This window comes from Diceros bicornis, chromosome X, assembly GCF_020826845.1.
Source record: "Diceros bicornis minor isolate mBicDic1 chromosome X, mDicBic1.mat.cur, whole genome shotgun sequence".
NCBI lineage: Eukaryota > Metazoa > Chordata > Mammalia > Perissodactyla > Rhinocerotidae > Diceros > Diceros bicornis.
The window spans coordinates 26612999-26636150 of record NC_080781.1 but is presented as its reverse complement, the minus strand read 5'-3'; the positions used below and the strand labels follow the sequence as shown (position 1 = coordinate 26636150).

General features: G+C 37.1%; 1 protein-coding gene and 1 long non-coding RNA gene across 7 annotated transcripts in view; one reads left to right on the top strand and one right to left on the bottom strand.

Moving 5' to 3' along the window:
* The window catches only part of DMD (dystrophin), a 743617-nt gene that overhangs the window by 668893 nt on the left and 51572 nt on the right, over positions 1 to 23152 (top strand). For 4 of the 6 annotated variants that reach the window (XM_058535611.1, XM_058535614.1, XM_058535615.1 and 1 more), the window contains 7 exons: positions 5882 to 6048; positions 8295 to 8406; positions 9572 to 9708; positions 10399 to 10437; positions 14787 to 14852; positions 15953 to 16018; positions 18729 to 18887. In XM_058535611.1, coding sequence (XP_058391594.1) covers positions 5882 to 6048; positions 8295 to 8406; positions 9572 to 9708; positions 10399 to 10437; positions 14787 to 14852; positions 15953 to 16018; positions 18729 to 18887 — 746 coding nt within the window. Of the gene's footprint in view, positions 1 to 5881; positions 6049 to 8294; positions 8407 to 9571; positions 9713 to 10398; positions 10438 to 14786; positions 14853 to 15952; positions 16019 to 18728; positions 18888 to 23152 lie in introns of those variants that run through there. The other 2 variants (XM_058535613.1, XM_058535616.1) reach the window with 2 other exon arrangements.
* The window catches only part of LOC131400846 (uncharacterized), an 84751-nt gene continuing 77001 nt past the window's right edge, over positions 15403 to 23152 (bottom strand). Inside the window, exons 2-3 of the long non-coding RNA XR_009217472.1 lie at positions 19357 to 19400; positions 15403 to 15698 (exon numbers count right to left, since the gene is read on the bottom strand). This is a non-coding gene — a long non-coding RNA (uncharacterized LOC131400846). The remainder of the gene's footprint in view (positions 15699 to 19356; positions 19401 to 23152) is intronic.

Genomic DNA, 23152 nt, shown 5'->3' with positions numbered 1-23152 from the left:
ATGTAAAATCCTTTGAAATTATTATATTGGTAATTAAATCCCTTGGCTAGAGATTCCAGATATTGGGATTCCTTTAACTGTCTTTGTCCCTTGTTAAAATGACATTTGTATAAAGCCAGCCTGCAATCTGCTGTCATGGAGCAGCAGGAATGAGAACTGATTCCTTCCCCAAGCCTCCATGCTCTGGATTGCTGATAGCTAAGCACCAAGAGAGAAAGAGTGGAAACCCAAGATACTTCCAAACTGTGGCTATCGCAAGAGAAGGAGATATGCTCTCTTTGCTTTTGGCGTGTGCATGCCATAGAAGAGGAAAAAGGAGGTATTGCCCAAAACAAAAAACAAAACACAACAAAACCCGGGGCTAAATGGCCCGTTCTAAGAGTGTTTGCTTCGATAGTTTGAAAATGGCATTTAAGGGTGAAGGCAAGCTCTTCCTTGATACAAAGAGAAGATATTGGAGGCTACATGAATGTCAGCAAATAATGGCACCTTACAAGGATGATCTCAATCCAGTGCCATCATACGTGTCTTTTGATCTCAGCAACTTCCTACCATTCCAATCTATCCCTATTTATTTTTTCTAGAATGATCAAAATGTAATTTTAGCTGGGTTTTCGTTCTAGTTCTGTTAGATCTTTATAGAAGCTTGCCTGGTTTTTAATTCTTTCCTTCTTTATTGCCAGACAAAAGGAGAGGGAATATACCTCTAGGATACACAATGGTTTGCAGTAAAAATGAAAGATAGAAACAGAATGAGAATGTGAATCCCCATATCTTGTCTTCAGTGCTGTCAGTTGGCATAGGTGAGGAGTTTTAAAAGAGCCAAAATGATGGATCTTGCATCTTAGGAGCTAGAAAGAACCTTGAGAGAATTTCCAACCTTTAAGCACAGAAGAATCTATAGTATTTTGAAAGAGGAGAACATTCAATAGCTTCCCTTGGTAATTCACACTAATGCTTTAACAACTTTCAGCATCAGGAAATTCTTCCATGTGAGTTACAGCCTAAATTCTTCATGCTGCTTAAGCCTGTTTCTTCTTGTTCTGTCCTCAGTAGAGGGATCGAACAGCTGGTCACAGGCCCCTATGCAAGAGCCATTCACTTAATTGAAAACGGTTATTAAATCGCCTCTTCAGCCCCTCTTTCTTGTACATTCCCTTCGGTTTTTTTCATGGCTAAATAATCTCAATTCCCTTAAGCTGTTCTCATAGGTCTTTCAAACCCTTTAATTATCGTTGTGCCTTTCTGCCAAACCTTCTCTAAGTTCTGGGTCAGCTGTAGCCACCAGAACTAGGCACCGTTTTCTAAGAAGGGTTTGAACATTACTGAGAGTAATGAGATCATTTCCTCACACTACACTTGCTGTGCCTTAAGTTATACATCACAGACATGGTGTTTCTGTTTTCTTTTCTTTTTTACCCCTAACATTTGTTGCTGACTTATGGTCAGATTTTTTTCTGTTTTCCAGAATGAACAGAAGCTTTCTGTTATTATTACACTTTCTGTATTAAGCCCGAATTCCTTCTCTGCAGCATATCTTTGAATGCGTCATTAAACAAACTATCATTTAAAAACCTGAGTCAGGGAAAAATATGTATGTTTAGATTAAGCATCAATAAACTCGTGTTTTAAATAGGAATAAATTAGTAATGCTTTTCAATTTACTGTCTTTCTATAATGGATCGTCTCTTAGCTAGAAAGGGTTATTTTGATCAAGTTACTTTCTAGACCAGTGGAGCAAGAGATTGTTATAGGACATATTGTAGCTAAAACTTGCAGTACTATTGACAAAGTCTCTCATTGTGTCTTTATGTACAAGATGGAGAAATGTGTGCAGTAGAGACCACAGTAATATAACTGGGAAGAGTCAGAGTTCAACAACCAGAGAGGGCTGAGTCCTGGATTAGTGTTGACCTGAGGTGCAGGCTGTAGTGGTGTGGCTCGTGTTTGACCTTGGCCTCTTTGATATTTTCACCAGTGACTCTTTGATGAAGACAGAACACATGTTTCAAAATGCAAAAATTACACAAAGTTGGAAAGAATGGCTATTTCATTGGCTGTAAGAGTCAGGATTCTTAGCGATATTGATGAGATTGTACAATGGGCTCAAACTAACAGGAAAGTCCTTGACAGAAGTGAAAGGAAACAAATCTGAAATGAACAAGTACAGAATGGAAGAATCAACGGAAACAGCCAAGAACAGCATTTCCCATCATGCCCAACAGAGCGTTAGTACCTTGTGTTCACGAGCCTTATAAGTTACAAAAAAATATAAAGGTCTTAAGATCACTGAATAATTAGTGTGGGAAATTCTGAGTTCGAACAAAGTTTAACATGTTTCTTCACCGACGACTTTCTCAGCTTTTAATATGTTAACATGCATTAAGAATTTTAAGAGGTGGATATAATGTGCAGTGTTTCCTTAATTAATTTGACCTTCTCTTCACGAAGCATTTTACGGGATGATTGATCTGCTGGACGCACTGGGAAACACTGACCCAGAGATTTGAGTTGAATGGAAACCCTATGTGAGCCTATAGTACAGAACAAAAGAAAGTCATCAATTATATTGTTCAGAGAAATGGAGGTACCATTCCCAGCAGATCATATTTGGAGAATAGTTTTCTAAAGGACAGTGGCAAACCAAGCCATGTCATATGAGGAAGAAATAAAAGGAGTAGGGATGAAGAGGCATGGACAGACATGACAGCTCTGGTAAATATTTAAAGGGCTGTGTGAAGGCTGAAAACTTCTGGGTTTCTGGTCGGATGGATAATAATAATGACAATAACGAGAGCAAACCCTGACATGGCTCTTGCTGTGTGCCAAACACTGTTCCAAGTGCCTTTTGTTAACTCATTTAATTCTGAAAACAACCCTATGAGATAGGTGCTATTAATAGTTCTAGTTCATGGCAGAGGAAAATTAAGACACAGAAAGATAGAGTTATTTTCCCAAGGTCACACAGCCAGTAAGGGGCAAAGCAGGGGTTTGAACTCTTGTGGTTGGACTCTGGAGCCTCTGCTCCTATTTGCTTTGCTGGTGGATTTCAGCTCAGTGGGATGAAGCACTTTTGACAGGGGTACCTGTACACGAATGTTTAAGATCATACATTAAGGATGTTGACTCCCTCTCACGGGTGGTATTTATATAGTGGCTGTAAGAACACACTGTATAAGAGTTTGGACTCGATGATTGCAAAAGGTCTTACAGCTTTGTGGTGCTATTCCAAAAGGATGAACTCACTTGCGTTGTCTCTTTCATCTTTAAGTTCTATAATTCTTTTTTTTTTTTTTAATTTTCCACAAAGTACCCTATGATGGCACTCTACACAGAGAAAAGTGCTCAACAGAAGCTTTTGATCAGTAGCTTGAATTGATACCATTTTGCAGCGAGGAAATTCAAGGTTAAACAGCTCATTATACTGTTGTTAAATTTATAATCAGGGGTAACGGCTGGAGTACCGCTCAAGTGGTGAGTGTTGCAAGCCAAGTGACCTGTCGGTCCAAACCCTCCTGCCTTTCTGTCTGAAATGTGAATAGGTTCTTTATTAGAAAACCACAGTCCAAGAGAAGCAACATGGGTTTGCAGTTCAAATGCTCATTACTTATATGATACTAAATATCCCATCATTAATTCAGTTTAAACTGGTCTCAGAATAGGTAGTGCCCTTTGGTTCTCGGCAAAAGCAATGAAAATCTTTTGTAGAAAAGGCACTTTTATTCTAGGGCTCAAAGTATCTCCAGAAAATAGTTTTAAGGTCAATGTAGTATGTAGTAAAAAAAAAAATTGAAGACACAAGAAACCAAGGTAAGGGAGAAGCAGCAGAAATAGCAGACCACAGAAGCAGACCCATAGTAATTGCATATCTTGGAATCATTCGAGATGAGTTTTTGAAAACTATGTTTACTCTGTTAAAAAAAAAATAACAGACAACTTTGAAAAATTTCTGTAGGGAACCACAAACTTTAGAAGTGACCTTAAAAATGACTGAATAGAACTTCTAGATATTAAAAAGTACACAATAACCAAAATTTAAAACTTAGTGTTTGGGCTTACAGCAGACCGGATGGTGCTAAAGGAAGAAATAGATACCCAGGTGGTAGGGCAGAAGGGATATTAGGAATGAAGCAGAAAGGATAAAAAAAGGGAAAACCAGGGAAGGCCTATTTAAGAAATGCAGGCTAGGTTGAGAAAGTCTATCATTTATCTAAGAGATTTCTGTAAGCGGAGCAGAGAGGGAATGGAGAAGAGGCACTGTTTGTTGAGATCATGACTGAGAAGATTCCAGAGCTGACTAAAAAGACTCTAACCCACAGATTCAAGAAGCCCAGTGAATCCTAAAAAGTATAAATAAAACCCTAGAAACACAATACAAGGGAGGAAAAGGACAGATTATTTTCAAAGGAGCAACAGTCAGTTTTACTGCTGACTTCCCAATAGTAGCAACAGAGAAAATGAGATAAAAACGGAGTAATATTTCAGTGTGCTAAAACAAACAAAAGCAAAAAAAAAAAAAAACCCATTTCAATCTAAAAATCTATACTCAATGAAGATAGTTATCAAGAATATACATTAAAAAAAGAGATTTTCAGATAAACAAAACCTGAGAAATTCGCCACCAACAGACACCTGCTAAAGGAATTTCTAAAGGATGTATTTAGGCAGAACTGATCCCAGATGGAAGATTTGAGATAAAGAGAGCAATGAAAAACAAAAAAGTGATCAATATATGGGTCAATCTAACAATATAAAAAATTAGAACACCATCCCGTAGGGTTAAAAAAAGCAAGATAGGGGCTGGCCCGGTGGCATAGTGGTCAAGTTCACGTGCTCCACTTCAGTGGTCCAAGCTTCACAGGTTCAGATCCTGGGCATGGACCTACACATGGCTCATCAAGGCATGCTGTGGCAGGCGTCCCACATATAAAGTAGAGGAAGATGGGCACTGATGTTAGCCCAGGGCCAATCTTCCTCAGCAAAAAGAGGAGGATTGGCAACAGATGCTAGCTCAGGGCTAATCTTCCTCACCAAAAAAAAAAAAAAAAAAGCAAGATATAATTAAAATGCATGACTATAGTAATATACAAATCAAGTGATGGGTAAATGTATTTCGAGTTTTCTAAAATCATTTTACTGTTTGGGAGGAATGGTGTTTGTTTATTAAATTTAGACTTGGAAAGAGAGAGAAGGGAAGAGGGAAATAGAGACAGAGAGAAATAGAGACAGAGAAGCAACAGGCCAGCATGAAAACAGCACTGGGCCAGGAACTTTGGATTCCAGTATCAGCTCTGCCACCAGTTAGTTGTATGGCCTTTGAAAAGCTACTTCTCTCATCTACGTCTCCGTTTTCTTGTCTGTACAATGGAAATTTGGGACCAGATGCATTTGAAATCCTCTTCATTATGAGTCTATAAACATTGAGAAATAGATTCTGTAGAAAAACAGGAATCAATAGGTTTTTTTTGATTTCCAAGTTTTTTTTTTTTTTTTTTTTACCTCCTTTGAAATTTTATCAATAAGCACTTGCATTTTACTTCTGGCTAACTCTTACATATCTGTTCCAAAACCAGAGCTAAATGTAGTCTCGCTCAGGTGTGTATTTTGCTTTACTTTTTCCGTTTGTTTTGCTTTGCTTTCTTGTCATCTAGTAGCCAAACAGAGTAATGGCAGTTCACCAAAGCCTTAGGGGTAGGTGACTCGTGTGGATGTTAGGGGGACATGTGCAGAAACAGGCTGTGAAAAGTGGGCCTCACTGTGCAACTATTGTTCTTTCTTTCTTCTTAGCGTATTACCTGAACTGACATATGCCTCCTTGACTTTCTCACCTTCTCTTCTTGCATTCTTCGGCCCCCCTTCGCTCTCCCTCCTGTCTTTGCAGGCTAATAATAAGCCTGAGATTGAAGCGGCCCTCTTCCTAGACTGGATGAGACTGGAACCCCAGTCCATGGTGTGGCTGCCCGTCCTGCACAGAGTGGCTGCCGCGGAAACTGCCAAGCATCAGGCCAAGTGTAACATCTGCAAGGAGTGTCCAATCATCGGATTCCGGTATGAGGAACTAAAGAAATGTCATTTTTTTCATATTGTTCCTCACCTTTTTATGACTTGATCTTTTATCTCCTGTGCCAGTTGATGTTGGTTTGTTCCTCTCCAAAGTGGGAGAGCAGGTGATCGGGCTGGAACATCGATCACTGGGTTATTTTGGTGGATCTGACTCATTAGACAGGTATCCCTTTCCACCTTCACTCTTCAGAGCCACATTCTTGGTTGAAAGAGACTGACCACCTGTCTCCACAGAGATCTGTGTCTGTCAGGTGTATACAGATGACTGTGCCTCCTTCTTCCTGGAACCAAAACATTTTGACCATGTCTTTCTTTTTTTCATGGTCTTTTCTGTTTATGGAAACTCTCCAAGAATCAGCTCTAAAACTAGGAGACGATTCTATTTGGGGAGACCCATCATGGTAGCTCAGTCTCTTATTCACTTTGCATCACTTTTCTTCCCCTAAAGTAACAAGAATTGTTTTCAGGCATCCTAGAACTTCCTTCTTTATCTGTGAATCTGATTACACTCTCTGCAGAGTATCCTAATGAACTTCTAAGGGAATATAAAGTATGCAAGTAAATGAAAGATTCACAAAGCAGCTAAAAAAAGCAAATGTTCCTTATAAATTTAAAAATGAAAGAGAGAGGAAACATAGCATGTTATTATTCTGATATTCTTAAAATGTCATGGAAAACAATTGGCTTTTAAATCTTCAGCCTTGTTGACCTGTTTGGGGAGACAGGATATTTTTAAATGAATTAATCTTATTGAACAATAATCCCAAATCCATATTCTGAAATAATAATGTATTTAAACATCTGGATCAACATCAAGGTTTCCATAGCGATGAATAAGCCATCAAGTTGTAAACTAGCTAGCTAGTCTATGCCTGTTCAGAACCCACTTAGCAGCTAAGTAAATACTCTTTTCTGGTTATGCTTAGACTTGTTTTATTACTTTGTTTCCTAATAACTACTCTGTACCATTTGTGTGCTTTTTATTCACTGCTCCTTTACCTGTTGGTGTTTGTCCTTCCATACTTCATGCTGTTTACAAAGAGGTTTTACAAAAACCTTTAGAGGTTTCTAGAGCCTAGATAGACAACATTGAGCGGGCAGTGCTTGCAAAGTACGCCTTCTTTCCTTCTTGGTTTTTGGCAGGTAAGAATGATGCCCTGGGGGCGGGGAGGGGAAGCCACAGAGGATGTATTACATTTCCTCCCTCTCTTTTCTCAGTTTCCCCGGCGAGTGAAATTTATATACAGGGGAAAATTTTATAAAGTAAAAAAGGAGAATGCTTTGGAGGCTCTAAGAGTGTTTTCACATTCAATTCTTTTGCGCTTATCAAATTAGATTATTTTAGGAATCACCACTTCTCTTTCCTCCTTCTCCCCCTCTCAAAAGATGGTTGGGATCTAAAAAAGGTAGCTTTTTCCCCACATTCCCATATGTGACAGAAGGAATATGTTTATTTGAATTAGCTAAGGTTCTTATCTGAGAAAGCAAAAGGCGGGGAGAATATGCAACAAAGAATACAGTCTTCTGAGAGTGGGGGGAAATATACCATCTAGTACTTAGAGATTAGAAATTCTGTCATCTAATCCAAATTTTTTCTTTTCTTGGGGCTTCAGTTATCTTTTGTGGGTAATGTGGTGAGGGATTTCTGAAGAGAGACAGATAAAAGAGATTATCCAAGTAACTATCTGAAGATGAATCATGTCAGTCAATCAGAAAATGTAATTGAAGCAAGATTTGTTTTAATTGAGAGTTTTTGTTTAATTTTCTTTTGTTTTATGAAATTGCTTTATCTTTATAATTTTTTAAAAATAATTGCTTCAGAAAACTTTTGTCCCCATAATGGGTAGGGGAGCCTGGCCTGCAATGCATCCATCTATTTCTCCTGGAAGTTCTTTCAGATTCTTGTATTTGGTCGTCAAAATGCTGGAGGTTTGCCAGTATCTTACTATTTAATCTGAAAGAGTTCCTAGTGGAGTTTAAATAAGAGCTGAGTTTTTCTTCCCTCCTTCCATATGTTTATAGAATAATCTTTCTGCCAAAATGTTTTGATACTGTAGGAGAAGCACCAGAGAAATCTGGAGGTAGGAAGTTAATCACTTACCTTGTGGGATTAATGAACACTGCATTCTGTTTCTAGAATTAAGACAGTGTGGAAGAAGGTTTATTAAAGAGTGTTCTTTGGGAATTTGATTTGAAGAAGTACATAAGTGTTTGTTTTTGTTCTTTATCAGGTACAGGAGTCTAAAGCACTTTAATTATGACATCTGCCAAAGTTGCTTTTTTTCTGGTCGAGTTGCAAAAGGCCATAAAATGCACTATCCCATGGTGGAATATTGTACTCCGGTAAGTTACATGCCTCCCTGAAGCAGGAGTTATGTCACCTGCCAGAGTTCGAGAGTTTTAGTTTCATACAATGTTGCAGATCATGTGCAATGTTGTGATTTATAAGTTCCCCAGCTAAAGTGGCTCCAAATTCTAGGCTCTAGGCTTTACCTTATCCCCAGTGCATAAGGCAAAGCCTGGTGCGTGTGGAACGCCGTAGACACTCAACAGATATTGTTGAATGAATAGGTTTTCCTTCTGTTTGCGTGGTTGCAGGGAAGATATTTTCACATTTATTTTGCACAGCCCTATCGGTTATGTGGAGAGGTTTTATGGCCATGGGGCATGTTGGGTATGGGGAGGAGGGTAATGTGGGTCTCCCCAAATTCATAATCCGTCACTATCAATCAATCTTGCTTATCTTTTGTCTGTTTTACATACTAACACCAACGGAATGCTAGGCGTTTACTTTTTAAACTACTCTGAAATAGGTGTTATTATCCCCTTTTTACACATGAGGACTCTGAGGTGCTGAGGTTAAATAATTTGCTCAGGCCTTGTGCCTGACTTTCTAAATCAAAACCTGCATTTTACCAAGATCTGCAGTTGCTTCCCGCACACGTCCAAGTTTGAGAAGCTTTGCTTCAGAGCATTTCTCTCTTCCATCATCAGAGTGATCCTCCCAGTTATTTCATTGCTTTTCTCACTTTGACTCCTTTTGCAAAGGTATTCAGTGATGGATAATGTACTGTGCTGTGAAGAGAATGATATTTAGTGGCTGAAACATGGTATCAATGTGGACAAAATAGTTTTTAAAATACCGTAAAGTGTGGCAAAACTTACGGTCAACTTTTCGACCTTAAGACTTACATAAACTACCATTTATTGAGTAGCCAAGTAATTGGTATACTTCATTTATTCATCCTAACTTGTTGAGACATTACTGCTCCCATTTTACAGATGATCCGAGCATCAGGTAGGTAAATAACTCGCCCAAGTTAACCCCACTAGTAAATGCCAGGCCTGGTCTCAAAGCCCTGTCTTTGTCTGATTCCAAAACCTTTGCTCTCAACTCCCACTCTCTCCTAAATGACAAAACAAATGCCCTGGGGCAGAACACTGGACTGGTCCTGTATCCAGAGATCATACCCTCCGAAGTCTGATCTCAGTGCGATTTCCCTTTCAGACTACTTCGGGAGAAGATGTTCGTGACTTTGCCAAGGTACTAAAAAACAAATTTCGAACCAAAAGGTATTTTGCGAAGCATCCCCGAATGGGCTACCTGCCAGTGCAGACTGTCTTAGAGGGGGACAACATGGAAACGTGAGTAGTGGCAAAAGCAAACAGGTTCTCATTTGACATATATTTGAGCTCCTCTCAGCTGAATACCCTCCTTCACTCCCAAATGCAAACAGTCTCTCCTATTTCTTTCTTTAGATTTACTTTAGCTGAAAAGAGAAAAACAAGCTGATGTTCAATCGCCATTTCTCATGTCAATTGTCTCATGACAATTACCTTTTCCAAAAGTGAAACTTTATCTTACAGGGAAAAAACCACGTTACAGCTACTAATTACTCTTACAAGTCTTTTAAGAAATATGGGACTGTTTACAAATGAGTGATTCCAATATTTCATTTTGATTTTCCTCCCTCACAAATCAGTAGGCGTGTGTCTTTTTATATCTGATTGTGTGGTCGTATCTAGTCACTTTTTTCTGCTTGAAAGAAAATATAGTCACAGGAAATTTCTTCACAGTAAGTAGTAATGATTCTAATGATCAAACTGATAATGTGTTCCCCTCTTTTAAACATCCTCTTCTTTTTTCCATAACTCTGATGGCAATCGCACAACTGTTTGTTTTTCTTTTAATTCACTTTCCACCTTTGTTTGGCTGTTGCTTTCCATGGTTCATACTTAATTGGTTGAATTTTATTTATTTTGACCTTTCAGTAATTTTTTTTGTGGCTGAGTTTGCCTGTGTCTCTCTTCACCACCTCATTTTTTGTTTTGCAGTCCTGTTACTCTGATCAACTTCTGGCCGATAGATTCTGCGTGAGTACTTCTGCTGAAGGGTGCTGCTACCACCAACACATCCGCTTGCTTGATTTTTAAAATTTTTGTTCTGTTTGTTTTATTTTAAAGACATATTAATTTCCCTTCCTTCATTTCAATTTTTTTCTTCCCTTGATAAGACTTTGAGAGTGCCATCTACTACAGATCAGGAGAATCAGAGTGAGGTTTTCAAGTCCCTACCTGGTCAAATTTTAACCAGCAGAAATCTTGGCCTTGAGTTCAGATTAACATCAAAGAAATTATTGGGTTGTTAGTTATGTTCCTGGGAGACATGTTTATGTATTCTTCAATTATAAGCAAGAAGAGCTTTCTGATTATGTAATAACATTCTTTAGCCATATTTCTGGAGATTCAGTGCTTTAGGACTTTCAAAAGGATGATGGATTACTCTTTAGGGCCTGTTATAAGGGAACCATTAAATAGCAGCAGAATTTGTTTTATAGTATGATGTTGAGTTTGGTTGAATAATTTCGATGAGGTGTGTGGACTCTTTATCAGGTAATGCCATGCTAATTGACGAATCTTTGTATCCATGAGTTTCTCATTTTTGAACTAAACTCACTTTACTCTTCTCTCCAAACTAAATATTCAGCTCATAAAAAGTTATACATTTATACTGGGAGGAAAAGTATACTATAGTCTTTGTTATTACTAGTGGTGTATATTAATAATACTAATATTAGATACCAACAGATAATTGATTTATCTCAGAGTTTATAATGTTATTAGAAGACTCTTTTTGGAGTCTGTGATTTATATATTAGTAAACAAAGTGTGCCTTGTTTTAAAGTTATATTGTGTGGGGTTTTTACAACAAATTTTTGGTACTTCAAAGTGTACTTTATTAAAATATTTATTTAAAGTCAGACAGCTGTATTATATATGAGGGAAATGACCGATTTGGAAGACGGGCTTATGTAAGAATTCAATTTGTTTTTATTGGGTCTTTTTTATTGTACCACCATGTAAATAATTTAAAGATCCTTTTTAAAAAATCCTGTAGTGATAAATGCAAACTATTAATTGAGGTTTATTTTAAGTCTTTATTGGCCCAAAGGAAGTATAAGGCTTCCCTTTCTTTTTTAAAGCTGCATTATTGTGCCCCTTAATTTTGAGATATGGTAGCTATACCTGATTTCTTTAATCACCATGCTTAAACAACTTAGGGAGTTATTTAGATTCAGTTATGTTCCTTGCTATTGGTAGTTGTTTTCCCTAACCCAGGTAGTCTCTTTGTTTATAGAAGTTAGAACCTTTCGTAAATGAGAAACTTAAAAAAATTAATTGATATACTGAAATTCTCAGCTTGATTGGATCCCAGTAAGTGAATGGATTTACTCTGTGTTGGAATAAGTTCTAATGGATTGAAAAATCCAAAAGACGAATATGCTAAAGAATAATTTTTAAAAGGGCAAGGATAGAGGTAGCACAAAGTAATAAGCAAAGAATAACTAACAGTTCTTTGAAAGGAAAGAAAAAGAAAAGAAGTTTATTGTATACTTAAGCTTATGAGAAAAAATCATGACAATCAATCAGTTTAATGTAAGTTATTTTAAGTAGAAGGTGTTTGTCTTTCTTAAACTTTGAAGAACTTTAAAATTAATAACATCTTTTATTAAAATATCTTCTCTAACAACTGAAACATACCCGCACTTTGCCATTTTATAAAAAGTTTGTTAGATTACTCAGAAATAGTGGAAAGTTCTAATTTTGAAGAAGAACACAAACCTATCAGACTAAAGTCCTTGTTTTCTTTAATGCCAGTAATTTTATTACAGTCTTTACTCCTCATAGGATTATAAATAATTCATAAAATATATGGTAACGCTGTCCTATTCAGTCAGAAGAGCCAAGTCCTAAGGTGTTTTATTTTGCAAGAATTCTATCTGATGTTAACAAATCCTATGAGGATGACAGCATTTAATCCATTTAATATGGATCACAGAATTAGAAAGTTTACGGAGATACAGATCTTTTGTTTTTCCTTAGACAAAACCCTTATTTACCTGTATTTCTCATATTATTTGAAACTAAACCCAGCCTAAATAAACCTTTTATATTGTTTGTCCACAAATGAGACAGTCAAACAATATTCTTTGAGCTATTCTGCTTTGAAACCTAAATGGATGAAAACTTATTAATGGAGTTTTCACAAAAGAGAAAATGACAATGAGTGGGATGGAATTGGCCATTAACGATAATAGGAATAATCCTTCTGGATATATTGTTTTGTATTTAGGAAGTGGGAAGGGAGAACAGTATTCTCACCTTCCCCTGGAAGAGTGTTTGAGAAGGCTTTGCGTTCCGTTTTCTTTCTGGATTAAGTGGTTTTGTACTTTTACTATTTCTTGGTTTTTAAATGATTCTTCTCTGACCAGTACTCCCTTTTGGCTCATTTTCTGGTTTAATAAGTGCCTCTTTTAGTGTATATATTTTTTGGATTTCTCGTTATTATGAGTTCTTATGCTTATGCATGCTGTGTTAGGTGCTATGTACATTAATAAGAAAAATAACATGGAATTAGCTTCAGGGCTAAGAATTAAAGCTCTGCATAAGATTTTCTGTATGAGATTTTATTAAAGTGTTTTGGATTTACATGCCTAGTTTTCTTGGTGTAGTTATGCTTCAATGTCTCAGGTTTTCTTACTTCAATACACTACCAGGGTAGCAACTATTATAAGAGACAACACTTACTTAACATATTTTCCTTGATGGTGGACTTTTAGCTTATAAAAAGTATGTAATTGAAAGACTGGTCTGTTCCAGAAGATTTTGGCTTATAAACCAAATAATCCAAGTAGTAAATTATCTCGAATTGCAATGAATATTTCAAAACAAACCACAGCATTTTTTTTTAAAATAATAAGCTGTTCCAGGGTTCTAAGAAATTACCAGATTAACTCTCCAAAACTATAATGAAGATTCACACAGAAATCTTTGGTTCTGCCTAGTAAATTGGGTAGTCATTTTTTTGTTTCCTCACGACAATTTAAATGTCTTTATAATTCATTCCAAATTTGATTATGGTGACACTTGACCTAGACAACACTGGTTCCATAAATAAGACATTGATCTCTCAGGGAAGACTTCAGTTCCCTAGTTATTTGCTGTAGTGTGTTGTAATCATTTTATGATTATGTGTCTTCTGTAAGAAATAGGGATTTCTAGCACATTTCCTATGTAAGTCTAGGTAACTATATGTTTTTCATTTTTTTAATGTAAGAAAAAACAAACATAGTCTTCTTAGTGTTCTGATGAAGTCCTTGAATGCTGCTTGGACGTTGGACTAAACTAGTCCTCACTGAATAGATTACTGTTGACTTTTGGATCCATGCCTTTGTCTAAGGGCTCCCTGTGTCAGGAGAGAAATAGAAGAGACCTTTGGCCTATTCCAATTAAAACAAAAAAGCACAAGCCCAAACTGGTTTTCAGAACAGATGGATGTTTTTTTCTAAGGTTAATCCAAAAGATACTATAAAACTTTCAAGGGTAATTAATAGATCAGATATGAAAGCGTGGAAAAAAGGGTAACCCTACAAAAATTCCAGTCTATGGAGCTAAAAAAAGTACATTTTTATACTCCAAAAGTATATAGACTGTTCATGTTAATCCTCCCCTCCTGTTTTCCCCTCTGTATATTAGCACATGGTATCTCTAGTAAGAAATATTTCAGATACTGTGACATTGTACTGAATTTAGTCATTGTTTTTTTTTTAAATATCACAATATAATTTTGGGTCATTCAATTAGATTCTATGAAATCCTGCTGCTAAATTGGTAGATATATTCCTTCTTTACAAAATTGCACAGACCAAGACATCTTCAGATGTGGAATCTTAAGAAGTCATGGACTGGAGTGGCCTCTTTGCAACTAAAATTGTTGAGTATAAATGTACTATGCAAACTTATAGTTTCCCTTCAATAAGAAGGCAGCTAATAAATGGCATGAATGTAAACGGTTTAAAATTTTAAACCACGTAGTGCTAACACAATTTCAGAACTGTAGGATATGAGAAATTATAAGGCAGGAGGACAAAATGTCACATAGAGGTTGTCTTCCCCAACCTTTTCTATAATCGAAACTTTCCACAGAAGTTTTTGATTTTTCTTTATGCTTTTGAGGAAAGCAGAACTATGAGAAATCATGTCTCAAACCTAGATTTAAAATACTTGATGATATCTAACATACAGGAACAACTAAGTGTGTACATTATCCATAGAATTAGAATAAAAGCATTCTAGGCCATGTATATAACATAACTGTGTGGTGGGTTTTTTTCTCCATTACTGGATGGTATCTGTGACTAATCACATTTTCTGCCTTATAGGCCTGCCTCGTCCCCTCAGCTTTCACACGATGATACTCATTCACGCATTGAACATTATGCTAGCAGGTATGAGACTAGTTGAATGCCAGGCAAATATTGATTGAAATAACTAACCAAGGAAAGCTAACCTATAATAATTTTAAACAAATCTTTTCTTTTTTCCCCAATCTTGTCTGATTTCTACTAATCAACTTGCCCTCTAACGTGCATGCCATTCCACTGCATGTTGTTTTTGGACACGAAAGGGCATTAGTCCAAGAACAATCTCCCCTAACCCTGGCCTTTAAACATTTCTGATGGCTGTGTTATGTTTTGTATACTGAGCACGTTTAATAAATTGGCTTAGAAATCATCTAACCTTCTTAGAAAACTGCTAGACCAGACATAAATATGTGAAGAAATGATACTATGTCATATGGAGAATATGAAAGCATTGGCTTTCCATTTGTGTGTTTACTTTACATAACATGCTGTAAAGAAGAGAATAATGAATTTTCCTAATCCTTGGACCTTTCCGTCCCACCTTCTTTGTGTTTGAGATCATTTTTGTACCTACAAACTGAATTGCTAATTGTAATATATCTTATGCTTGTTAAATAAATCTGTAAGAGTTTCGTTAACTTAGTTATAAAAAGACTTTATTATGGTCTGAGGTGAAGGAGGTATTTAAAGGTAAAAATTGGTGGCAGAATGTTTAGAGAGCTTACTGTGAATCCATCCTTTATCAATATTCTAACTGCTGCACATGTTTATCGACTGTAGAAAGTATTAACTAGCTATATGTCTGTCATCAGTGGAAAGCTTTAATTGTCTTAAAAAACAAGGGGTAGTGTAAGGTATGGAGTGTATTTGTTGTTAGGGAAGCTTTTCTTGTGAAAACAAAGGCCAGTTCTCAGTGAAAGGAAGATGGATCTGTGAAGAAAAAAACAACAACAAAATATAACTTCCCTTATAATTCATAGCATGAATGTAAAGCTACTAACTAGCTGTGGTCCACCCCTCACTACCTCAAATGCTTAGGCCAACACACACATCCTTTAATTTGAAGGATTCCTTTCTCCTCTTGACGTGATTTATCCTTTAGCTTTCAGGAAATGTTCGATTAGGTCTTGAATAGATTCTAAGAAGTCACATAAGTTTTAATGAGCTTTTACGTTTTTTATCAGGCTAGCAGAAATGGAAAACAGCAATGGATCTTATCTAAATGATAGCATCTCTCCTAATGAGAGCATGTAAGTATCCCGTCTCTTTTTACAAAATGTTCCTGCCGATGAAATTGGTTTGAGGGATTTAGAGGTAGGGTAGTGCAGGAGATAGAATTAGCGTTATATTCATCTGATCTTTTAAGGAGCCATTCGTCTACTTTTTTCTTAACAACCTGACATGGAATGAGCTCATGCAAATTGTGGCATTATTGGTATTCCAGAGTAGCAAAAATAGTTTGCCATATTCCTACTTAATACCATATTATCTTATTTAATACCATATAATACAAATTGTAGAGTCCCAAATACTTAAACTATATTAAATGCTTAATCTTTGACCAAACCTGCCAGATATTTAAAGGAATTAGATATGAATTTTTAGAGTGATGGCTAAGTAGTATTTTCTCCACTCATGGGAAGTGGAAATGTAATCTTGGTATAGTTGCATTGGTATTCCCCTATGGTAGGTTAGTTGGGCATTTTCCTTCAGAGATCCGAAGTAGTAGATTTTTGTGATTTAGTATCTTCATGAGCTAAATAAAATGAGGCAATTCTTAGAATGGTTTCAGAGGAGAGAGTACAAATTCAGGTCACAGTTTTTTAGTGGGATGATAAGCCAGGCCTGTCAAATTTAAGGAAGGAGAGAGAGTGATGCTAAAAGTGGCAGAGAACACAGCTATGGCGGGGAAACAGAGGCTTCATTATAGAGTAGGGAAAGTATTCACCATAAGGAGCACAGCAGAATATTGCCATGAACCAAGAGCCTGAGATGGAAGGGGCAGATTAAGAAGCTAATATGAAGGAAAAAATAAGGATCTGCTAACTGAATAGATAATTTAGAGAGAAGAAATCTAATCAAAGTACAATGTGTTTTTAGTTTGATAAGTTATGGATGTCTCACCAGTTTGTCATGGAGAATCTAGGCAAAGGGAAGAATGGTAAATTTATCGTATGTCATTGGTGTGGCAACCCAGAGTCACACTCAGATGAGAAGAGGGCCTTTGTAAGGATTAGGCTGAGGGCAATAGTATCAAAGTGGCATTTATACATAACTGGTTATTTAAGACAGGAGACTGAATCATCTCTTCTGGTACATAAAGGCTATCAAGGTAATAAGAAAGAATCAAGTCAACACTCAGTCATTTGTGTATGACTTAGTTACTTAAAACCAAACAAAACAACCTTTTTCCCAAATATAACTGTGGTGCATTCTCCTTCTGAGCTATGGGGACAAGTATTAGTATATAAAATACTTTGACAGGAAAATATGTGACCAAAGAATCAACCAAACGTAAACAACCTGAATGATTTGCTTCTTTGGGTCGCTGATTTTGCTATGAGAAGCTCATACATTCAAATTAATTCAAGTTGTATCTGTATAATAATGGCTACCATTCATTGACTGCCTAAGAGAACAGTAAGAGAACTTTATAACTATATGTTATAATTAAACATGGGAAGGTCTAGCAATAAAATTTCAGAATTTGGGAAGAAGGATAATAAATTAGGTGGTAAAACTGCTTTTGTTTTATTTTTAAGTGAAATTTAGCTTTAGCTCATTCTGAGGACATAAAATCCATTTTGACTCAATGTTGGATGGTACAATCACGATATTTTAGGGGGCAAGACTGGAGAAGCAGTTTGGTGGATTGGTTGACTTCACTTAATTGTTTGTTTTTAACACCCAATCATTATTTTTAGTCAGCTTTTCACTTCTCAACCAATTACCTGGCTTGATGGACCAAAATCATTTAAATCAGGAAGATTTTTCCCTAAATGTCTGAATTGTTTTACAACTCAGAAGACAGGGAGATGAGAAAAGAAATGAAATGGGTGTGGAGAGGGTAGTAGTAATGTATCATCTTACTGATGTCTAGCCAGAAACAGAGAGTTTTAGCCTCTCCCTAAGAACAGAATGAAGTTCTTATAACATGGAGCTACACAGGCTTTTCAGGATCTAGGAGCAATGCAGTTAGAAAATAATTTCTCCTGTGTATTGGAGAGTTCCTAGTTTTAAGGAAAGATTGCAGCTGCCTTCCAAAATAGAAGCCATTTCCTCTTTGTTCCCCAAGATTAGTCCTTAAAAGCTGCTCTAAGGAATGAGTTGTTTAGTCTTCTTTTAATTAGTCACCTTAATGGCTTTCTTTCTTTGAATTTTTGTTTTTCTATCTAAACAATAATTGAATGAAACAGTCATTTGTCTACATTTTCATTGTTGTTACCATCCTGCCTCTATGGCTTTTATAAGTTCAAACTGGCTTAACCAAAGCAACACTTTTTGGTTACGTTGCCTTCCACTTAAGAAAATATATACTCTATTATTTTAAGGGCTGCAATTTTTTCCTGGTCAGTATCAACAACAGTGTGGGTTTTGAATGGATTGTCTTGACAGGCTTAGTAGCAAAAGTATTATACAGTCATTATTATGTCTTTTAGTATTTATTAACTATTGGTTAAGCTGTCTATATAGAGTCCCAGTATTTCTGTAATTCTGCCATTCATTTACCCATGTAAATAGGCCAATCAAATTCAATTGAAAATTTGAGTGAGAAAAACTTTGAATTGTCACCAATAGGATGGTAGGCCATAACCTCAATGTCTTTAGAAGCAGGAAAAAGGGTCTAATTAATTGTTAAGAGCAAATAAATGTTTCTATTTTTAAATACACACCCGAGTCCCTGACCCCCAAAGCAAAATAAGGGGGGAAAAAACCAAAACCTTTGATTTTATTTTCCAGAGATGATGAACATTTGTTAATCCAGCATTACTGCCAAAGTTTGAACCAGGACTCCCCCCTGAGCCAGCCTCGTAGTCCTGCCCAGATCTTGATTTCCTTAGAGAGTGAGGAAAGAGGGGAGCTAGAGAGAATCCTAGCTGATCTTGAGGAAGAAAACAGGTGAGTTTTCTTTCTAGCTTTGTATTGGTATGCAGAGTGCATACGCTTGCACACATAGAAAAGTGCCAGGAATCTTCACTTAGAGTCATTCTGTGTCTAATTGTTTTCTACAATAATCTGTTTAGCTCCATTTACAGATGCTCTCTTTTTTTTCCTGGTTATCTGAAAGAAGAAAATGAATGCAATAGTATAATTAAGAACTCATATTTTAGGTGTGAAAGGCATTAATGCTGATGGTGGTATTTGATATGTTGCATGTATTTCAGAGGCTTTGATTTTATATTTGAGAATAGAGTTTAAGAACAAAGCAGGTCATTGAATTTTATGATTAAGTAATTTGTACATGTGTTTGGCCATATTATCTATCTCAAAGCATTTAAGAAAGTAGGTTCATTGGCTCAGTCATATTTGGGAACGAATTAGCGCATCTTATTTTTCATCATCAAATACAGAAATCATTTATGCTCACCATAACAGCAGATTAGTGAGACGATTCCAGTTGTCATTCATGACCTGAAAAAAATGTTCACATAAAAAGAGCAGAAATGGTAGAAGTAAAAGACTAAAGAAAATTCACAATAACTGCAGAGAGGACCAAGGTGTAAAAATCTGGGATATTGTGTGTTCTCAGGATAATGCAAATCATTGGATTTTTACTTTTGTATCACATTTATTATATCACAGCTTCCTTGGTTAAGAAAAGCTTTTGCCTCTGATCACTTCTAACTCGGTGTGCCTTCTTTAGACAAATGCCATCAGGCAAGTCTTTAAAGGAGCAATTGCTCAAATTTGTGGGACTTCAGTACTTTCATCTCTTTGGTTTAGCCCAAGGCACCAAGATGTCTTAATCTAGGCCACACAGTATGTCTGAGAACAAGTGTCCTCAGGGAGTATGTCACCTCAAGATGAAAAAGCAAACTGCCATTCATCCATTGCTTTCTGCTGCCACTGCCCTCTTTCTAGCTCTTAGTACCTCTGACCTATGGCCAGAGCTCCTTATCTGGTTGACTTCCCTTTAGTGTTTTTCTCTCCCCTCCAGTAAATCCTCCATACTGACTCTAGTTGTACATCTTTCCAGACCCAAGACCCATCATGACATTCTTCTTTCATTGGATTTCTGCATCCAGAAAAAAATCCAGCTTCTCAGCTGGGCATTTAAAACCTTCCACAATTTTCTCTTGACCTGCCTTTTCAACTTCGTCGTCTTTACTCCCTGTGCCTAGCCATGCTGTTGGAGCTACTGTTTCTGAATACTTCCTGCTCTCATCTACTTTCTGGGTCCAGCTCAAGCTTGCTTCTCATCCTAGCTGCTAACTCCCATCCCCCACTGACTTTTCTGACAAAGGAGTCCTTCCCATCCTCCACGACCTTGTTCAAAATAATTCCCCACAGAGCCCTGTCAGATCCCTGCATTTGGAAGTACTCGATCTTTTGTCTAGCTTCTCAGAATACTTTGGACTTTCTCAGAGAACTCGGTGACAGTTTGCCTTTTTATCAGTTTTTTCCAGTGCCTCCCTCTAATGAGATAGTGAATGCCTTTGGGGCGAGGACTGTGTCTTAATCCTCTTAATGTCCCCTATAGTACCTAGCACAATGTGAATATTTAGTGAGTACTACGGAAATGTTTGGTAAAAACCTAAGTTAAGAGTACAGCAATGGGGCTGGCCCCGTGGCTTAGCGGTTAAGTGCGTGCGCTCCGCTACTGGCGGCCCAGGTTCGGATCCCAGGCGTGCACCGACGCACCGCTTCTCCGGCCATGCTGAGGCGGCATCCCACATACAGCAACTAGAAGGATGTGCAACTATGACATACAACTATCTACTGGGACTTTGGGGAAAAAAAGGAGGAGGAGTGGCAATAGATGTTAGCTCAGAGCCGGTCTTCCTCAGCAAAAAGAGGAGGATTAGCACGGGTGTTAGCTCAGGGCTGATCTTCCTCACAAAAAAAAAAAAAAGAGTACAGCAAGGCTGTCACACGACTACCATCCAGGAGGTAATACTGAACATTTTGTTGGTTTTAATGGTAACCTTATTTTTGGCCCTATTCGTAAGACTGTTTGACAATGAAGACCATGGTAGAGAAAACATTTCCATCTACTTTATTGAGGATCATCATTAGTGTCCATTTATGTTAAATCTTGAATTATTTTAGGGGTCAAAGTCAAATAGGAAGAAAAAGTTGGGATTAGCATTGTAAGTAGAATTTGATGGTAACCAGGAGTAAAAATATTTTTGTACCATGTGATTGTTGCCATTGTGTAATATATCTTTCTATCTCATTGGTCAAGAATTCTGTCTTGTTTGTTCTTAGCACACTTTCCTTCTATACCATGACAACCAGTCCAACGAGTGTTGGTAAAGAGTACTGATAACTATCATTTATATATCATTTCATCATTTTCAGAGCACTTTAATGTATTTTGGGTCATTTAATCTTCCTAAAAGCTCGGTAAAGGAGATGGATGGGGAATTGTAGGTTCAGAGAGGTTCACATGGCTTGACCCAGATTTCACAGTTGGCCAGTGGCAGAACCAAGTTCAAATCCAGATTTTCTGACTCAAAATAGCCAACTCTACCTTGCACCAGAGAATAAAGAAGTCATTCCTTGTAAATATTATTTACATAAAATTGTGCATTCTATGTAAATATTATTTACATAAAATTGTGCATTCTATGTAAATATTATTTACATAAACTTGTGCATTTTATGTAAATATCATTTACATAGAATTGTGGCATGTTTCCTGGAATGTACCTTAACTTGAGGAAATATTTTTAAGGACTAGATATGAATAAACCAGTTCATCTACTTGTTGTACAGTGATAACCACTTTACCCTGAAAGATATCTAAGACCATTCCTCAAGAATGGGATGGTGTATTCTCTGAGAGAAAGAAAAAAAATTACACCAGGGCTACTTAGAGCTCCAAAACGAAGAATCTGGTGTTGATGCAAGTCTTTCTATAAGTTATCTTGACCTTCAAGTAAAGGTCAGGATGAGCTTCCTTCTTTCTCCTTCCACTATGTCACATTTTCATTTCCTCTCAAATCCCAAAGAAATGTCTCTACAGAGCTCCCCTCCTGAAAGTAGCCTGTCTGGTTTCTTTTGCTCTGTCATTTCTTGTCTTATTGCAGTTCTGCTCGAAGAGCTTCAGAGCCATAGCTTTGCCTTCATAATTCTTGATTTCAATGTTGCTTAAGGAGCCTTTAATTCACCATTTCCTGCCCTTCCTCTCAGAGAACCCAGGAGGTCATTGGATGCCCCCTCTCAGTGCCTGCCAAGCTGGCTGTATTTCCGAAGTCAAACTGGCTACATAATTGGACAAATACAAGCATACTTTTAGAGAAAATGGCAAAGGACGTTTAAAATTGAGGTTGTCCCATGTCCTGTGGACATGGACTCACTAAATCTATGTGTATTTTGTGTTCCTTTATTCTGTGGTTATGACTTATCTCCAAATGACAGTTAGCAAAGGAAAGAAGCTTGGAGATCCCCATTCCTGATTAGATTGTTATTGAATTCTCTTAATTATTCTTATTCATGACACCTCCCCACAATCCCCTTGGAAAACAGAGAATGGCTAATTTAGAAGTGTCTCAGGGGTGTCTTATCTCTGTCTTTCGGATTCCATTTCTCCCAGTTGTTGCACATAGCATTCAATAAATATTTGTTGAATAAATTAATGAAATGAAGTTGAATTTATTTTAATTGTAGCACACATGCATGTACTTTTGACTAAAATTCTTTTTAAAACCTAATAGAGAAAAGCCTTTCAAAAGCTTTTCTTCTGCTTGCTTTTCAAAATACTTCCCTTTTTCAAACTTCCTTGATTAGCACCAAGCATTGCTTTGTCATAAATTTAGAATGTTAAAAATTCATTTTCCAGGGGGCTGGCCTGGTGGTGCAAGCGGTTAAGTGTGTGCGAACCACTGCGGGGTTCGCCGGTTTGGATCCCGGGCGCGCACCGACGCACCGCTTGGCAAGCCATGCTGTGGCGGCGTCCCATATGAAGTGGAGGAAGATGGGCACGGATGTTAGCCCAGGGCCAGTCTTCCTTAGCAAAAAAAAAAAAAAAAAAGAGGCTTGGCAACAGATGTTAGCACAGGGCTGATCTCCCTCACCACACACACAAAAAAATTTCATTTCTCAAATCCCAGGCCCTGTGTGTCTCCCCCATTGGCATTCTCTGATTCTTGGTTTGTGCCACAAAGATAAGGTGAAACTCTGAGCAAAAGCTAAATCTGACTCTGAATTTTCTCAATAGT